The sequence below is a fragment of the Elaeis guineensis genome, chromosome 6 (assembly GCF_000442705.2).
Source record: "Elaeis guineensis isolate ETL-2024a chromosome 6, EG11, whole genome shotgun sequence".
NCBI lineage: Eukaryota > Viridiplantae > Streptophyta > Magnoliopsida > Arecales > Arecaceae > Elaeis > Elaeis guineensis.
In genome coordinates, this window is record NC_025998.2 from 13144484 (window position 1) to 13163220 (window position 18737).

General features: G+C 36.6%; 1 protein-coding gene across 1 annotated transcript; it reads right to left on the reverse strand.

Annotated features, from left to right (window-relative positions):
• Nucleotides 1–145: 145 nt before the first annotated feature.
• On the reverse strand, nucleotides 146–18286 carry LOC105047186 (uncharacterized). Its single transcript, XM_010926002.4, has 10 exons — nucleotides 17879–18286; nucleotides 14726–14769; nucleotides 14130–14241; nucleotides 13900–14026; nucleotides 9760–10466; nucleotides 6926–7202; nucleotides 6576–6855; nucleotides 2097–2255; nucleotides 853–1341; nucleotides 146–779 (listed from the first exon to the last, which is right to left on the reverse strand). Exons 1-10 carry the CDS (start codon nucleotides 18066–18068, stop codon nucleotides 501–503), a joined length of 2664 nt encoding a protein of 887 aa, XP_010924304.2. The 5' UTR covers nucleotides 18069–18286; the 3' UTR covers nucleotides 146–500.
• Nucleotides 18287–18737: the final 451 nt, after the last annotated feature.

Genomic DNA, 18737 nt, shown 5'->3' on the forward strand with positions numbered 1-18737 from the left:
GCTGGCTCTTATATCCAGTTTCTAAACCAATACACCATAGTAAAAGGTTAAAATAATGATAACGAATACCATTTTTAACTAATATTTATCATCTTATTTTTTTTGGAAAAGTTATTATCTTATTTTTAAAATAAAAAATGCGAAATAAAACTAAAAAAGCTCTTTAGATTCCCAGGGAATTAGAGAAGTCCCCTGTTAGATAAATCGAGTACGCTGTTACATGAAACAAGTCTGCAGATGATGCTCTTTATCAGAATAAATGAAAAGAACACAGCTCAAATAAGTCCCACGTGGCTACAAGTTAAGACACACTCAACCCCTAAATTACATTGGACCTCTCAAGGCCCAAGACAGCAGCCAATTGGGTGATTCTTGGCTGCCACGTACAGTTGATCAGGCCCAAAAGCTAGACATGAATTTCATGTGATCAAACTGCATAGTGACCCCATCAAGGTGTTTCTTCCACACACTGACAGACACTGAGAGACATGAGCAATCGCTCAGTAACCGTGCTGCCACATCTGGTGGGATGGCTGGGAAGGTGCAGCCTGGGAGACGCTCAGATTTCCTTCGCTCGGATTCTGCTGATGTTCTTGAGAGACACCTCCTTGCGAAGGATAGAAATTTGGGTACCCGAGAGCTCCAAACTGTGAGGGCTGCTGACCTTGTCGAAACCCGCTATGCTGATTCTGCCCCTGAAAGCTGTAGAAAGTGCTGGCTGGAAGAGCTGACATAGTTCTCGAACCGGCTCCATGAACCCACATGGCAGGGTTATCAGCCTGCCAAGAACAAACAGTCAAAAGGAGGAGGTTTCACGACCGGCTGCTTAAAATTCTGGGCTAATATTGTTACCTGCTGAAGAGGCATGTAATGATTCGCTTCTTTGTACTGCGAGCTCAAAGCTTCCTCAAGTCCGATGGTCGTGCTGGCAGAAGCAGTGGTAGGATTAAGGGTGAAGCTTCCAGGAAGGTTAGCTGAGCTTCCAAAGCCTCCATAAGCAGAGGCCACAGAAGCAGACTGGGGTAAGCTGGTCACAGAAACGCTGCTTTTGTATTGTGGTAGTGTATACTTTATGCCTGCATTAGGTATTGGAGCTGGAGATTGATGGAAGGGTCCGTTGCTCGTGTACGGTTGTTGGAAGGCAGCAGAAGGCAAGTAAGTATAGCTCTGAGGCAGAAAAGGGAAGCTGATCATGTTGGCAAAGTGACTTAAAGGAAGAGTTGGTTGAGTGTAATGGTGGACGGGTAGATGTTGAGGGAGAGTAGGACCCGAAGGGAGGGTGGCGCCGGACAACGTTTGTGGAGTTGACTGGGGGTTGGAGAAAACGCCCTGCTTCCCAGCCTGCACAAGGCAAACAGAAGTCAGGATAATGAAACATGACCAATTTTTCATAGGATAGCTTAATCTTTAACGAAGTTACCAATTTCAAGACTGGGAACAACTGCTTTGATGCTAAGCTAGGAAAAGACAGCAAGTGCAATTTACAATTCCAGCATGGTCAGATGGCTGATCATGCTCAGTCCAGCTAATTAATGCATGCATTGATGGCTCCATTGCCCTTTGTCAAGGACACAGAATTTTAACACAGACAAACCCAGATAATCAAGACGGTTACAGATTGCAGGAGTATATGAGAAAAGCAAACTCAACTCCCTCAAGTGCTTTGTCTTGTGAGTTGTGCATGAACTTAAAATTTTAAGTTCAGGGTTTGAGGCAGGGTTAATGTCATGATAGATTCATGTGTTGGCTTAATTTATAAGAGCATATGCCCACTGTCAAGCCAGTGCAAGCGAAGAAGCTTGAACTGAAAAGAAAACTGCGAACTCTGTTCCCTGAAGACAACTCTCAAGAGCCCGAGCCAAGCTAGTCAGCTTCTTACCAAGATTGTTAGTGACCTAATCTTAAATGCCTCCAGTAGTTAAATGACATTTGAAGAACATGAAGGCATCATGTGGCAGTAGACAATTAGCTGCCATTGTTGGAAGGCATATGCACATTATTTAAGTAAACCAAATGGCAAGAACAAAAATAAAATGCATCATAAGCCCAGTTACCAAGTACTTAAAATTTAACTAGCTCAAAATATTGATGAATACCTCAGGCATGGAAATGGTTGGACCACTAATAGAAGCCACTGCTGTATTAAATTTTGCAGGCATTGACTGCGTGGTGAGTAAGTGCGAGAAGGGAAGGTCAAAATCTCGAAGAGGTGGAACAGTTGCTGCCAATAAACTGCTGGGTAGAGAATTAGGTTGCTGCAGAGAATTATACAATTTCAAATGTTAGATCTGACATAGAAACCTAAATCTTGCACAAGAAAGGAGACCAACTATAAAATAGCAACCATTGAATGACAAAATACTTGTAAAAGACTAGCCAAATATTTTTTTTGCTAAGGTGGGCAATTCACACAGTTCTACTACAAATACATCCAAAATGATCAGAAAATAAAATGTCCCTGAAGTCCCTTAGAAGTGATTGAAAGTTGGTCCACAAACACCTCTCTAGAGTGCTCAGCGACGGAGGCCACCCAGTGCATGGCAATAGCAAAATATTTTTAAAAATATACTATCTCAATATGACCATGGCATGAAATTGTAATCTCAACAGCAAAATATAGTCACCAGCTATATGAGAGTTCAGGGTATATGAAATTGTAATTTTCAAAAAGATAATATCAAGAATTATGATCATAACAGTCAGGAGGTCTAATAGAAAAGAAATCTGAAACTTAACCCACGCAGTTGGACCAACACTTGTTGGCAATACCTGTTAGATTTCATGTAGATAAAGAGGTCCTATTATGCTACTGCCAAGGTCAAGCAAGAACAAATTGCTGCATTTGAAGAACGCGATCTGGCTCAGTGATTTGGGACTCAGGTGCCTCTCCCGTTGCATGCCAAATGTATTTTCTGATGCTAGTGGCTAAATTTATGTAAGGGCAGTGTAATTGTGCCCCATCCCCCCCCCCCCCCAACAAAAAAAAAAAAAGAACGCTAAAACTTTTATTTCCTCGGTAATAATGAATATTTCACAGAACGTCGATATTAACTTGATATCTGCAATCAGTACTATTAAAGGTTAATGATATTTCTTTTTATTAACATGAACTAAAATACACTTCAGAAAAATCTATATTGAAGGTTATAATATTCACCATAAAAATGTCCTACCATCCCATCTCTACCTAACCAGTACACCAACCTAAAATCTAACTGGTCCACAAAATGAAATTGATAGGTAATGGCCATCACAGAAGTTTAAACTTAATTCAGCATTATGTCTAATATACACCATAAAATTCCTTCACAAGCACCCCACACCCAAGGAGCACAAGTTGAAGTCGTCTTCCACAAGCATTTCCCATGACCTGATTACTCTTATCAGAACCACAAAAATATTGGACCAGTTGCTGGATCACAAATTCAATACAAAACATGGGATTGATTGCTCCAAATGCAAATGGGTTGGATTCACGTAGGATGCAGCATGAAACAAACCAAACCTCAATAAGATAACCTGGTTTGGGTTGGGTTTTCCTTATCGGGTGGGTTCAGACCACAATTGGATTCTTGAAGGCACTACAATGGATTGTAAACTTTTGCCATGTCGCCTTCAATACTTTTTTGCCACTAAACATCCTTTAATGATGAAATTACTAATCAAACATTAGAACGTGCATAATTGCAATATCTTAATAATGATTTTAAGTTGTTTGCACCAAGTAGGAAGCAGTGATCATGGCCCTTTATAATAATACAATATGCAAAATGTGAACATGAAGTGCATATATTGAATATATGAACCTTGTACACCATGCATGTTTATACATTCACGCATGAAAAATATTACCATAAATATCAGATGCCCACGTCCAAGTCTCCTGCAAATAAGCTAATCGGTTCTAGTTTTAGGATTAAAAAATGATTATCAACAGTCAGGCCAGGCTGCAGGGTTTCAGGTACCATTTACAACATATATCTATCTGACCCCCTATTTGATCAACAAGAGTCAGTGATACCAACCTGCTATATCATTTGGTTCTTTGTTAAGAGTTGTGTAACTAAAGTAGTAATAAAAACAAACATCAAGTGAAACATTTGTACTTGTCAATCTTCATACTGCTTTAGAAAGATGGTCACCAACATTTTTGGAGGAAGCCACTTCCTCCAGCTGTTTCAAGTTATTAAGTTCAGGCTAAGAAATTCCAGCAGCATATCACTTCACGTATTTGTTGGTTTTTCATCCAATATTAGTTAAGATTTTTATGTAATTAGGTCCAGTGGATGATTTTGTATAGCACTATCCAATGTTATATGTGACAAGCCTGCTAATCCTTTCCTAATATCTTTAGTGTCCTTGCTTAACAAAGATGCTCAAACGTCCTTACCAGCTGCAACAAATCTTCCTCCTCCCTATGTCACCCGGTGATCTGCAGAATTCCAAGGAGATTCTCCAGATAAGAAAGCATCAAACACATTGCTCAAATTTGACAGCAAGCACCTCTCCATCTGCGAGAGATCACTGTTATACATAATGAATTTTCTCATGACCCTAGAGGCACTAACATAATTCCAATCCGTGGGAAGCAACTTCTGTTATCCCTGCCAAAAAGATGACTACCATATCTCTCCACCATGGAGAATACTCTCTCGGTAAGGAGACACTGGAACCCACAAAATATACCAAAGAATATACCCAATTAAACAGGACTGATTTACCATTTATCCATCTCCCACTCCAAAAGGGCGATGAACCATGAGATCAATATCAAATTAAAGCAAGTTCACATGCACCGTTGAAACCCAGAAACTGATCCTGAAGATTCTGATATAAAACCCCAATATAGCATGCATGATATGATGACCCTGGAAGACATGTAGACAGGCATAAAACAATGGGATCCCACATATAAAAACAGAGACACCATTTATGGTTTCACAGTAACATATGCTATAGAATTTTGAAGGACTTTGACAATTATACTTGGGCATGGAATTATCATATTGTTCTTGGAGGAATCTAAATTCTAAAGCATAAAAAGAACAACTGACACTTTCAGCATTGACGAAATTGCTCAAATATAAGCATAACCAGACATTAATTACAGCATCTAAAGGACAAATGCCTAAGATTATTTAGGTATCTCCCGACAAACCCCAAACCAGAAAATTCAAAAGACAACAGCACATGCAACTAATCATCTAGCATGACCATCATGCCAACTGTACAAGTTAAATCTGAATCAACTACAATGGAATGCACAATGACTGTATTTTCAGAAAGTTGAAGGTGATGACTTGTACTCAGCAGCCACAAACCACACAGCATAAAAAGGGAAGCAAAAACTAGGACCTTCAGAAACCTCTGGACGTAAATAGTTGTCTACTAAAAACATTCTCAAGCAACTGGACTCACAAACTGAAGATATGCTGACCAAAATCCCTTAAAGATTTTCAATCATGATGTTAATCTAATTCACATTTTAGGTCACTTCCTTAAATAAGCTCTAATAATAATCAGAATTAGCTATTCCATTTGAGTCTTTAGATATCTTCTTTTGCTCCTTTTAGCTTCGCTTCATCTCATGCTACGGTGATATCATAGTTTCATTGTGAGCACCTAATTCCATTTTTTTTTCTATCCACAATCCCATAAGGCTACTTATACTATTCATTCAGAAAAACACTAGCACATCTACCATGTATATTTCTAAAAGAATCCGTAGCCTGTGACGCATATTAATGCTTAAAATGGATCAAGCATGACAACACAGTCATTAAAAATATTCTGGCTTAGGATTGAACACAATCCCATATGCATCATGTAACTTTGACCTAATTACACACTAGAATATCTTTCCTGCCATGTAATACTACATTTTGTTTAACAAATAATGAGGTTCCAGGTTAAACATTGCAAGAAGAGTCCAGCAGAGATGCAATGTTCACATGATTTTGTGGTAAAGCTATTAAGAATAGCCTCAGAAATGAAAAAGCAGCTCTAGGAGCCAAAAATCAGAGGATGAAGGCAAAAGCATATGGATGGTTTGGTTACAAGCAACATTGGCCAAAATTATCTCCAATATGGAGAGGGATCTTGGATTTGAGTTGACAAGGTGGAAAAGGAACGGGAAGACAGAAAGATTGATTACCAGGGAGGTGTATCAGATACTTAAGCTTTCAAAATATTTTCCTTGGTTAGGAACCGACAGTAGACTCTAGAATCCGTCTATAATTTTCTTTACAATATCACAAAGTACCATCTCCAAAGATAACTTCTGTACTTTCATCAACAATGAACATACTGCAAAGTGCAAACTATAACTGACAAGTCAAAGTGATTGCATGTCAGGAAATTAGAAACAGGGCATCAGACTGTACCCTATATTGTTGAAATTCTATTGACATTATTGTTTCAATAAAGTTATCATCTTAGAAACACCATTATGACCATCAAGATTGGAGACATAACGTACACTGGATACATTCAGCAATTCTTCATAAAGTAAAACACAATAAAATTGAAGTTCTTTTGGATTTGGCCAAAAAGAAAAGAATGGAATAGTGATTTACCATTAGATTCGAGAGAGAAGAAAGATTCTGCATTTGTGTAGTTCCTTGAGGATGGGTATAAGCTGCTTCATTTGGCTGTGATGTACTTGAGAATGCATAACCCGAGACAGATGGAAAACTGTATTGAAGCCCGTGTGTAGCATCTAATGTATCATTTCTGATGACCTCAGGTTGTGAAGCTGAAGGCAAGTCAAGATTCCCCATGTTTGTGCCAGTTTTAGCAACTAAATCTTCATTAGATGTAGAAATCAGTTGCCCATTGTTGTAATACTCATGATTCCTGCCATCACAAGTATGGATTGTCATACGTTGCAAATCTGTATCAAGAAACGACAGAACACCAATAATACCTATCATCTTGTTGATCGATTGAAGAAACAGTTTCTGCAACTGGGGCCACCTCCAAGTTACTTTTCAGGGTCTTTGATGGAAAAGATCCAGAAAATGCACCAGAACCAAAACTACCAAAGCTCAAATGTGCACAATCTGCATTTGTAACCTGCAGATGATCAGGAATAATTACTGCAGGATTGTCCTCGGCAGATTTTGCACCTCGCTCCTCCGTGTGCAGACTTAGTTGCCGTAGGTCTGTAGCAGCTGATGAAAGTTCTGAACTGACATCCTCAACTGTAAAAGGGCAAAGAGAAAGATGCCAGCAAGGAGATGTCATGAACAGGTTAAATATTATAGACCAGTCAGCCCATTTAAAAAAAAAAAAAAGAAAAAGAAAAACTTGTGATGTACTCATGAATGCAAATAATATTTACACGAAATGAAGCATATTTCTACTCATGATGGTGTCAGGTGTAACTAACCAAGAGAAGGATAAACTTTTGAATGGTTTAGGCATGCTAAAAGATTCCAAAAAAAAAATTCTGCCAAAGACATACTTATAGACTTTGCGGCCTTCTGCACTAATGTTTAGGTATCAATCAACACTATAATAGGAGAAAGCATATACCAAGTTTGGGCAAAAAGCAGTTCAAGAAGCAAATGTTTACAAACATGTTACTATGGTACAATTCACTAGGTATCAACCGACAGTTTAATAGCACGAGGCATTAAACAAGCTTGGACCAAACTGGAATTCAAGAAGCAAACTTTTACAAACCTATAGATAACTGAGAAATCACCTGTGTAGGCCAGATCCTTTCAAATTTCTAACAAAGTTTGCATTTCCAGATGTGACAAGAAGGTCTTTTAAGATTGTCAAGGAATAGAGGAGTAGATATGAAAGAAATTATATCGTAGGGATGTTAGTTTTATGGATTGTATGGATTACTCTTCTCCAGACATATGCAATCTCAACTAAAGAAACCCTTTGCTACACTTTTTCCTAGTACAACTATGCTTCTACTAAAAACAACAAGATTTCACCGATAAAATAAGTTATTAGTGGGGAATTTTCAATATCAAAGCTTCAGTATACTACTATTTGTAGGTCTAGTGCCTTATTAAACCTAATAAAGAATTACAGTCCAAGCTGGCTTTTCAGATTATAGTTTGTACCTCACCCATCAAACTGATATGCGAAACCTTCTTTCTTCCCTCTATCTAGAGTCTAAGACTGGAGTTACCTTGGGAGATTGCTCCTTGATGTCACGAGGTTAAACCGTGTAACCAACAGAGTAGGGCATCTTATACACCCGCAAGCATGTAGCTTGCAAGGTAGAGACCTGCCATTGTCCAAAAGTGCCTTGGCTAGGAATTCAGCACAAATTTACTGCACAAGGTTGTAGATGTTATTTGAATCTCGGTAAATCATATCTTGATCCACAAAGCCAGTCCCATATGAATGGGTAATGATTGTGGTTGATGTAAAGGCTAGTCCAATCAAGAGTGCTTTAAAAGTACTCAGCTAAAAAGTTATTAGGATTTACTATGCATAACTGTATAATTAATCTTATTTATTAGCGTTTAATGGACTTGACCTCCATATCAATCTCAAAAACATTGTGTGCATGAAACTAACTTTGGTTGACACTTGTGATTGCATGGAAGAAAACTGTTCATATCAAATTAAGATTCATAAAGATGTCACCTACTACTATTACCATGAAATGTCAAAATTGACAATCATCTGTTTCATTAGCTACATTAAAAGCATATACCAACTATATTTAAAAGCATATGCCTGTGAAAATAACTTTGCCTCATTAAAATTACAAAAATTTGAGAATCACTCCCAGAAAATATGAACAACCTTGCACTACTAATGACAGCAATCGTATAGGATAAACAAAAAAAGAAGAAAGCCAGAATTTGATATCCCAATTGGGTTTTTTGCGTATATATCCTCCTAAACATTCATATTTGCATGAATATTCTTTCAAAATTGATATTTGTATGTATATCCACATAAAATACTTGTTTTACATGTATATCCTTCTTTTTTTTTTTTTTTTTGCATATGCATCCACATCATTTAACGCCGTCAAAAAATTAACGATTTAAAATTTAAATGACTAAAATATCCTTATGGGTAGATGTGCAAAAAAAAAATTTACAAGAGTATATATACAAATAGTAATTTCATGAGGGTATTTATGCAAATTTAAATGTTTAGAAGGACATAGACGTAAAAAATTCTAATTTAATTTTTATCTCTTTCATCTAGATGGATTCAGACCCTCTTACTCTACAATGTAGTAACATATTACATAATATAACAACACGATGATGATATTATATAATATTTTATATATTAGAATACTATATTATATTTTATTTTTATGCAATATGGGACAATTATGTCCATCTTATAACAACATAATATATCTTATACACTTCACAAAGATATTTTCAATAAAAAATTTTAAAATAAAATATAATAAGATTATAAATTCTTATTGTTACATGATATCCAAATCCACAACTATGTCCATTCTATGCAAATGTACAAACTATCCATCTAACATCAAGTTTAGATACTTTTTTTAAAAACATATTATTATGCATTAGAGAAAACATAGATGATTACGATCTGTCTATTTTTTAGATAAAATAATTTTGATCTATCATTTGATAAAAAAATTATTTTATCTATGTAAATTGATAAATTAAGTAAATTTATTATTTTAGTTGTATATGTTAATTTTTCTCCATTAGAATAAAGAAAGAATTAACAAACCAAGAAAGGTATGTTTAAGAGGGTATACATGTAAAAAACCCTATCCAATTGTACCTTCATGTTCCTCAAATGAATGCCTTTGAGTCTGGTAGGAATTCATGTTCTTCAATAAGCCATCATTCAAATGCGAACTCTCTCCGGAATCATCCAGTTGTATATGGCTGTCAGAGGCAGCTGTCGGTCTAATGGATTCTGCTGGTAGACCTTCACTGTTAACATTTCCCTCTAGTATTTCAATCTCATCTATATGAGGATTTACATGCAGAACTCCATCAACAAGCAATGTCGATGAGGCTGATAGGTCAGCATAAACAGCTGAGGTGTCAGATGTTTCTAGCACAATTGACCCACTTCCTGCTGGTGGCTCATCAACTAGAGACCAATCCTCCTGAGATGGACACTGGCCATCAGCAACGCCAATATCATGACCAGTCTCTGTAACCTGTGAAACAGGATTCTGAGAAGAGTATACTTTCTGATCTGACTCTGCTGGCAGAACTGTGGTTGGAGGTTGCTTGACACTTTGGTGGGATATGTGTGACATGGCAGCATTTTGTGTTGTGGAGGACCTGTCACTTGCTACAGTAGGTGCATTAGAAGGCTTGCCTTGAGGTCTGCCCATCTTCACAATATCAGCCATCGAGACATGACCTGGCTTCCCAAACCAATTGTGTTGGAATCCAGATGGAAGTTGCAAGGGTGCAGGAATTCCTTCAGATGAGCCTGTTCCTTGCATTGTACTTTCCATTGAAGCAGAATCACTGCAACATAAGAGGAAGAATATTTAATTGAAGAAAAAAAGTAAAAGTTCCTTAAATGATCATCATAACTGATTACCAACATGTTAGTAACCCAAGAGAAATAAGCCGTCAGAGCTGCAAAAAAATAAATGAAAATCATTTTGATTTTGAATATGGAGAGTAATGTACAATGTAAGTTTAAATTTTTTTTTTTAAAAAAAAGTACCCTGAGTAATTACATACAAGAAATGATTAGAAAAAGATACATCAATTTTGAATGTAACAACATGCTGGAAACCTCCCCAGACAGCACGCATCCAAAACTCATTTTCTCACCAGCCAAGACTACAATGCAGGAAGAGGTATAATTGCATAAAGGGCACTTGGGCGAAATTAAGAAAAGCTCAACTGATCTAGACATGATGAAATAGTGGTGGAACAGCAATATCTGCTCTTAAATTCTCTATTATGATCACAAAAATGGCCATGTTCACCCGCTTGAGTAAACGAATATGAAGATGATCAAGTTGGACCCAAGTAGTATGTACAATTCAGCATTTTAACTTATATTTGGTAGTACGAAACATATCCTTCCAATTAGCAGCAACAAAATACAGTGTTAACATAGAACCAAACACTTGATGTGGGGGCTTTTTGTTTAAATGTCATTCTTCAAACACTAGAATTGCAGTATTGGATCTGTTTGGGGATGCCGTAGCTTTTTGTCAAAAAGCAACTTTTTGTAAAAGCTGCATTTTGATGTCAAAAGCTGTTTCAAGGTAAAACAATTTTTTACTGAAAAACTATTTAGCTGTTAAGATCCAAAAGGTGTTCTGAAACTGTAGAAGTGGTTTGCATTTGAAGCTGATTTTAAATGGCAAAATGACCAAAAAGGACAAATGCCTAAAATGATTCTAAAATTACTTAGATATAAAACAGATGAGTTCCATGATACAAATAAATTTAATCAAAATCTTATAACACATTTTTTTTAAATATAGCTAATATAAAAAATGAAATAAAATTAAATAAAGATGCATCAGTGCTGATACTTAATGCAGGACAGCATCAAACAAGGAGCCCAAACAATGTAGCAAATGGGAGCATTTGAAGTACACTGCAGATCACTTCAAAACCGTGCCTAAAAATCTCAACAAACGAATACATTTAGGAGTCGGGGAGAAGTAAAAAATCGTCTACCATTTCACCATCAAGGCATCTTGAAAGTGAATCGTATTCCATGAACATGATATCTATCTAATGTGATATATAGAATATATGACAAAAGTGGAATGTTGGAATATTTCTATCAATCGGTCATGTCATATAGGCCCGAGTCAGACATCAAATTGCTTCAATTTGAATTATCCCGGGGATAACTTATATATATCAAAAAGATGCACAATCAAACTTATTTCTCGATTCAATAGAAGCCTAAAGAAGTGAATATGGTATCCAAATAATGATAGATATGTCAAAAGCAGGTCCGATTACGCCTATTCCTAATCCTAAATAGAATGTAACGACGTAGGGATCCATGTGTAAACATAGTAGACGTGATATTCCACCTGCGGGACTGCATCTATCAGAAGCGGGAGGAGGTTAACTTTAAGCAAACCACATTTTAAGGGATTCTCAACAAAATTAAAAATTGCTTTTGGGTTGTAGCCAAACACCCAAAATTATATTTTTAAATTCAAAATCACTTTTGATGAGTACAAATGTACTCCCAAACATGCACATTAGCATTATGTAACTTAAAAATCACATAAACCAAAATGGTAGCCATCCAAACATGCTCTCGTCAATAGCATTGTTCAAGAACAACAAACTTACACAAATTTTTGGGTTTAAATCTGGTCTAAAGTGTGCATAACCTTTTTGCTAGAGTATGTAGTACATATCGCAGTTTAACATTTCAAACAAACTCAAAAACCAATACAATGATGTTTTTATTTCAACAATAACCAATCCACAACCGTGACCAGTTTTGATGTTTTGGCCGACCCCAGGTCATGGATGACAATATGAGTGGCCCTATAGTCATTTTTCACTTCTATGAGTTCTGATAAACATTTTGTCAGAACTAAGCATGAACTTTCCAAGTCTGGCAAAAAAATATGGATTCAAAGAAATTTTATTTAAAAAAATCAATTCTTTGACAGATTTGGCTATCCTAAAGTTTAAATCTCACAGTTGTTCAGATCACCATGTGGTAAGTTGTCATCAAACAATAAATTTTTAAATTATTTACCAAATGATGTGAAATATGATGTTTATCTCCTCCTCCTCTGCAAGCAGTGAATTTTCTATTCTCAGTATGAAACCATTGAAAATGATACATCTGAAGTTCACAGATAATAGCATACCTTAAAATGCTGCCAACTCTATTTTCTTATCTTGTTAATTTTTATTCAATTTTCTGATATTTCCCCTATTTTGCTATGTTGAGAACTTTTTTCTAACTAAAACTATCATCACTAACATTATAAACTTCCAAAACAGCCAAAACTTTTGGAACTAAGGTTCGCCATCTCGATATGGGAACCCGTACTGGTAAAATCATATTATAATATCGGTATGCAGTTCGGTATGTTAAGATAGGGTCGATACAGTGCAGTGGTGTACCAGTATGATACGCCCACACCCATACCGTCCAGTACAGGGCGGTATAGCAAACCATGTTTGAAACCGAATTCATGTGAATGCCTATCCAATATCAAAACCAAGCTTTTGAATCTTGTGATCAACTAGATTGTATTCAAGGTCCACAATCTAATTATTAAGTACCATACCAGTACATTGTCAATTCAGTATGGTATGATGGGTACGGTATGCTATGCACCACATATTGAGATTGCTGCATACCCCTTTTCTTACCATTTATCACGATACCACCTAGGCAGTCTGGGTTGGTACGATACAATCCACATCCTGGTGTGGACCAATACCAAGTAGTACGGGGCAGTTCTACTTAGTTCAGACTGGTAGTTTGACTCATATGCCAAACAAAACCTCAATACCACAACTAATACCTTACCAATATGATAGGGTACGATCGATATGGGTTGATACAACAAACCTTAGTTGCGTTTCATCTCTTTTTATTTATCTATCAATGTACTCCAAATGTAAACTAAGAGAAGCTCAAAAGAATGTCATTGAGATTTACATAGGCAAATAAGAAAATGAAGTTTCATCTACCAAACATAGCAAATAAAAGCATTTAGGCAAAGATGTGCACATGCCTCATACGATGGAAGGTTTAAGTTACACCAATAGGCAATTAGCAAGTAACTAGACATCAATTAAAAGTTTTAACAGTCATGGAACTTGAATAGGATAAGGCAATTGTCCATCAAATAAATATAGTTGGCTCAAGAAGTAGAATGTTTAAATTCTCGATTTATGGAAGCAAGTAAAAACCATCCAATAAAGTTTAGGAAATACTAACCTTGAAATTGTTGGTCTTCGATTAGGATTACTTGCTAGTATGCCAGATCCCAAGATTGATGGGGTAGGAAGACTGGTAGTCCCATTTTCTTTCTTGTTTAGAGGTTTGCCACGAGTAGCTCCATAATCTAACAGAGTGCAACCAAAAAGAGAACATAGAGCATACAAAATTACGAGTTTTAGATAACATTCTGTGGTGTACAAGAAGAACAATGTCACACATCCACATACCACTTGAACTAGATTGTGTAGAACTATTACGCCCCGTACGGTCAATCCCGCCCCTAGCTCCGCGGCCTGAACTATTCACTGCTCGAGACCTGGATTCTGGAGTGTCTTTGGTCTACACAAGAAAAGACAAAAGGTAGGCAAAATATTATAAAGGCATTCAAAAAAATGCTAAATTCACTTATGCTTTAATAGATATAACATTCAAATATAAAATTTAAATCAGGCTAGCAATTGTCATCTGAAATAACTATTACAACAAGAGAAAACTAATTGACAGTGATAGCTGTACTTGCATAGATAATTTGTTGAAGCAACAACAATTTGATAACAAAGATACTGGAGTATATAGCTAGTACAAAGATTGAATGGTGAAATAGAATCTACAAAAGCAACTTACAAAACTTGTTAAAATTATAAAATCATTGTTGTCAGCCAATAGTTGTGTAGCATACAAGATGTGCAAAAGTATAAACCAACTTCAGAACTGTGAACTAAAAAAAAAAAAAAAAAAAAAGGGATAAAAGAGTATAGCCTATCATCCCTAATGATTGCAGCATAATTTGCAACATCTATGATTAAATGATAGTTACACTGACCTCCTTTTTCTTGTCACGTTTGCTCCTCACCTCATGAAAAGTATCTACACAATTAAGAAGCATTAATTAATTATAAATTGCAAATAGCATGAAAAGCTGTATGCACATAGCCCTGAGTTATATGCTATAGAAAATGCTGAGTTTACATCTTGAACAACTCGCCCTCTCTCATTTGATAACAGCAGCAAAGATGCTTATAATGTATCCAAATATATATGTATCTGATGAGTTTCAGAACCATGTTATCAACAAATAACTCACAAAAATAGGCGCTGTACTAGAGAATAACCAACAGAGAAAAAAGACAAAACACATATGCAACTAAATATTTTTCAACTTAACAGCACATTTTATTATCCCTTGAAAGCAAGTGATTCAGAAAATCATGATTAATAATAATAATAATAGTCATATATGTAAACACAAACTTAACAGGATAATAATGAATGAAACAATCAGTAAGTACTTCCTACATGTTCTAAAGAGCATTGGGAAATTGAGTTTCATTTTAAATAGACTCTCCTAGGGTTTTCAATCTCGATACTAGACCCTGCTGGTAGCTTACGAGTACAGGTTAGGTCAATACAGTACACACCATACCAAAACATGGTACGTAGCTAGAGGCAAGACAATATCAGTACAGTAATGTACAAGCCCCCATACTGTATCAGTATCTTATCAGGTTTCTATGTTGTGCCTGTGGACATCGGTTGCTATAAGAAGCCTTGGACTCTCAACTATGTGCATAATTTGTTCTCAATATAAATGACTACTAAGAGAAAACTGGTCCAGACCAAACATCCAGTGCCAGTCAAATCTAAATCAGATACTGGATGTTTCAGTCTAGTTACGTACTAGCTGAATGTTAAACAGTGGTCAAAACCAGAACTTGAGAGGAAAAGACAATAAGGCAGTAGTTTTTATTTCACATAAATGTTCTTTTTTGACGAACAACAACTTAAACATATTTGCTTAAAAACTCTTGGATCTTAATTTTGTTATACATGTTCCTTTAGCTTATGAAAACCCCAGTCCATTCAAGCAATTTGTGTCATGAAGCGAAAATCAATGAACATCAAAAAAAGAATTGCCAAGAGCAAAGATCTTCCAGAAACCTAATATGTGACCAATCTCAGACATTATATTTAGCCTGCCCTTCTTATACACATCTTTCATTTTACAGATGCTGTAGGTCCTCCAAAAAAATCTCATAACATAGTAAATTACCAAAGGCATTCACATTCCTCTACATACATCCACTGATAATTGAAACTTCAGATTTAAAGTTTTAAACAACCCAATTCTTAAATATCTAAACTTCATTGACATATCAAAAATGTAAGTTTTAGTACCGCAGGCATCAAACCCAAAGAAATCTTGCAAGGCAAAACTAATCTAAAAAAACAAAGAAAGTATTGCACAGGTTGCTGCAAAACACTGATTAATAATGCTACTTCCTAAAAGGGCTTCATAATATCCCTGTTCATCACCTCTTGCAAGTCATCAGAGGAACTCATGAAGAAAAGCAAGAGTTGAAGAAACTTTCTCAATTAGAAGTAAAAAGTAATATTATCATTTTCTATGAAGCATGAAAGTCTTTATTAAAATGATCTAGAGAGTTAAAAAAAAAAAAAAAAAAACATGAATCAGAGTCTCCAGAAACAAACTTTCCCATCTTTTTTGTACTTTAAACACTGGTAGCCTATATGATGTCCGTTCTTATATTTTGTATGCTAAGATTAAGAACTCGTCATGAATGATAGACAGAAAATACTTTGAATGATATCTTAAAATGCTTTGGCACATTGATTGGTCTCAAAAGAAACGTAAGTGTATCTGGCAGTTAAAGAGATGTAGCATAGATTACACAGGCACACTAAGTGCAATTAGTTTTGTTGAAATTTAATGCAACTAAGAATAGGAGAGGTGAAGTCATTCTACATGGACTTTGAAGGGCCGGAAATAGGAAGCCCAGAGATCAAGGCAGAGGCCTATATGCCCCAAAGATATGCTATTATGCTTCCCCACTGTCTAAAATTATCAAAGAGACGAGCTAGTAGATGAAGATATCTCAAGTAGAAATAGAGCTACACAGCTAAAGTGGATACAAACATAAATGCATGCATAGAGAAACCAGTGCCTGCATGAACTTGCACCGCATGCAAGTCTGTATGTAACTTTGGCTCATTTGGGAAAATTTTGAATGTTAGTCATAGGAACATTTTATTTATATCATGCGTGCAAGAGTCGCTTAATTTACAGTATAGAAGAATTTAGTCTATGAATACTCAAGGAAAATAAAGCACTGATATCCCAGGGAAGGAAAAGGGAAGCACCTTCTGTAAAATAATAAGCTCCAAACTTAATCCTATACATAAACTACAAATATAATTGAACACTAGAATATATATTGAAATAGTCAGACAACAAGAACCAATCATCAGTCAAAGAAAAATACGACAAAAGACCCAACTCTACCAAGTTTGAATCAAAACACAGGATCTTCTGTTTTTTATGTTTCCTCCCCTGATTAGTATGAGCAAACAAGATAAAAAGCGGGGCATCAACTAAACTTAATCGTGGGAACCACAATGAAACACTAAAAGAACAAAGAAGGAAAAAGAATCTCACAATCCACACAAGTAGCACTCTTCTGAGAAAAATAACATGCCACGGACTGAAACCCACCAATGAAACTGCATGTTTCACCATATGAAAGCAGAAATTTGACAAAAGTGACACCCCTGCCCATTATCTCATTCCAGCCAATAAACCATATCTTTTCCCCAAAAAGATTCCCTCTTTCTCGGAAGTTCTTATACGACTGATTGCTCTATAGACATATTCAAGGAATCAAGACCAGAGAAAAGAGTAAAGCGTTTTGCGAGCCACAAAAACAAGAAAGGATTTTTTTTTTTTCTTTTGTTAGATCAAAGCAGGAAAAGAGCCAAACATGCAAGATTTTCCACCCATTATCTCCGTTTCTAACAGACTAAACCTAAAACCGCCCCAAAAACCTAAAAGGGCTGCTTCCTCGCCTCCAAGATGCCCCGTTTCCCGATATTCCCTCAATTCCCGGTCGTTCGACGGACATACACATCAAAGGAAGGGCAAAATGAGAGAAAAAGGAACGAGTAGAGGTGGAGGCGGCACCTTGGGAGAGGAGTCGGTGGACGGCCTCGTTGGGGTCCATGTTACACTCCTTGAGCATGGAGTAGATCTCCGACTCCGGGCAGTTCACGATCTCCTTCACGCTCTGCACCAGCTTCCTCGACATCGCCGGGATCGGACCGGCCGCCGCCCCGTTCCCCCTGCTCCCTCCTCCGCCGCCGCCTCCGCTCATCCTACCCTCCTCCTCTCCCTCTCCCCCAGAGGATAAAGTTCCCTCCCTTTTGCCCTTCTCCCACTCTCTCGTTCTCCTTTTTCTCACCAAGAAGAAGAGATGGGGGTTTATACCTCTCCTCCCTCAAACTCTCAAGGCGGCCCAAACCCTCCCCTCTTCTGTCTTCCATTATATAACCCTCGCTCTAAAATAATAATACCATCGTTATCTTTTCCTTGGAGTTGGGGGCAAGGGCACCACTTCGGGCGAGTAGCGAGAGCTTTTTTACCGAGAACCAAGACGGGATTGCCTTAAAATTGTAATCCATATTAATTTGCCACCAATTAACAGTGACGATTACGATATGTTCTCCTCCACCAGATCTCTAAACTTGTAGTTATTCATTTATAGGTGTAAGCCAGTACGACCATGTACATGTTACAGATCACCTCGGCGAATTAGACGATCCTAGCGTGAGGAAATGATAGCCATCACATCATTCATTCTGAAGATGTATCATTTTTTTTCCTTTTAACCATCGTATATCGTATTGTACCAAAAAAACCAGCGTATATCATACTAAAAATACATGGATATCTTTTTAAATAAATAAATATTCATAATGATGCCTGGCTATTCATATACAGTACAATATCATCAATCTACAGTAAAATTTGTATTGTCAAATTG

Coding starts and splice junctions, on each gene's coding strand:
- LOC105047186 (XM_010926002.4), bottom strand. CDS start 18,068: ATGAGCGGAGGCGGCGGCGGAGGAGGGAGCAGGGGGAACGGGGCGGCG. Junction 6,856..6,925: donor ATCGATCAACAAGATGATAG/GTATTATTGGTG, acceptor TTGTGATGGCAG/GAATCATGAGTATTACAACA. Junction 780..852: donor ATTACATGCCTCTTCAGCAG/GTAACAATATTA, acceptor TGTTCTTGGCAG/GCTGATAACCCTGCCATGTG.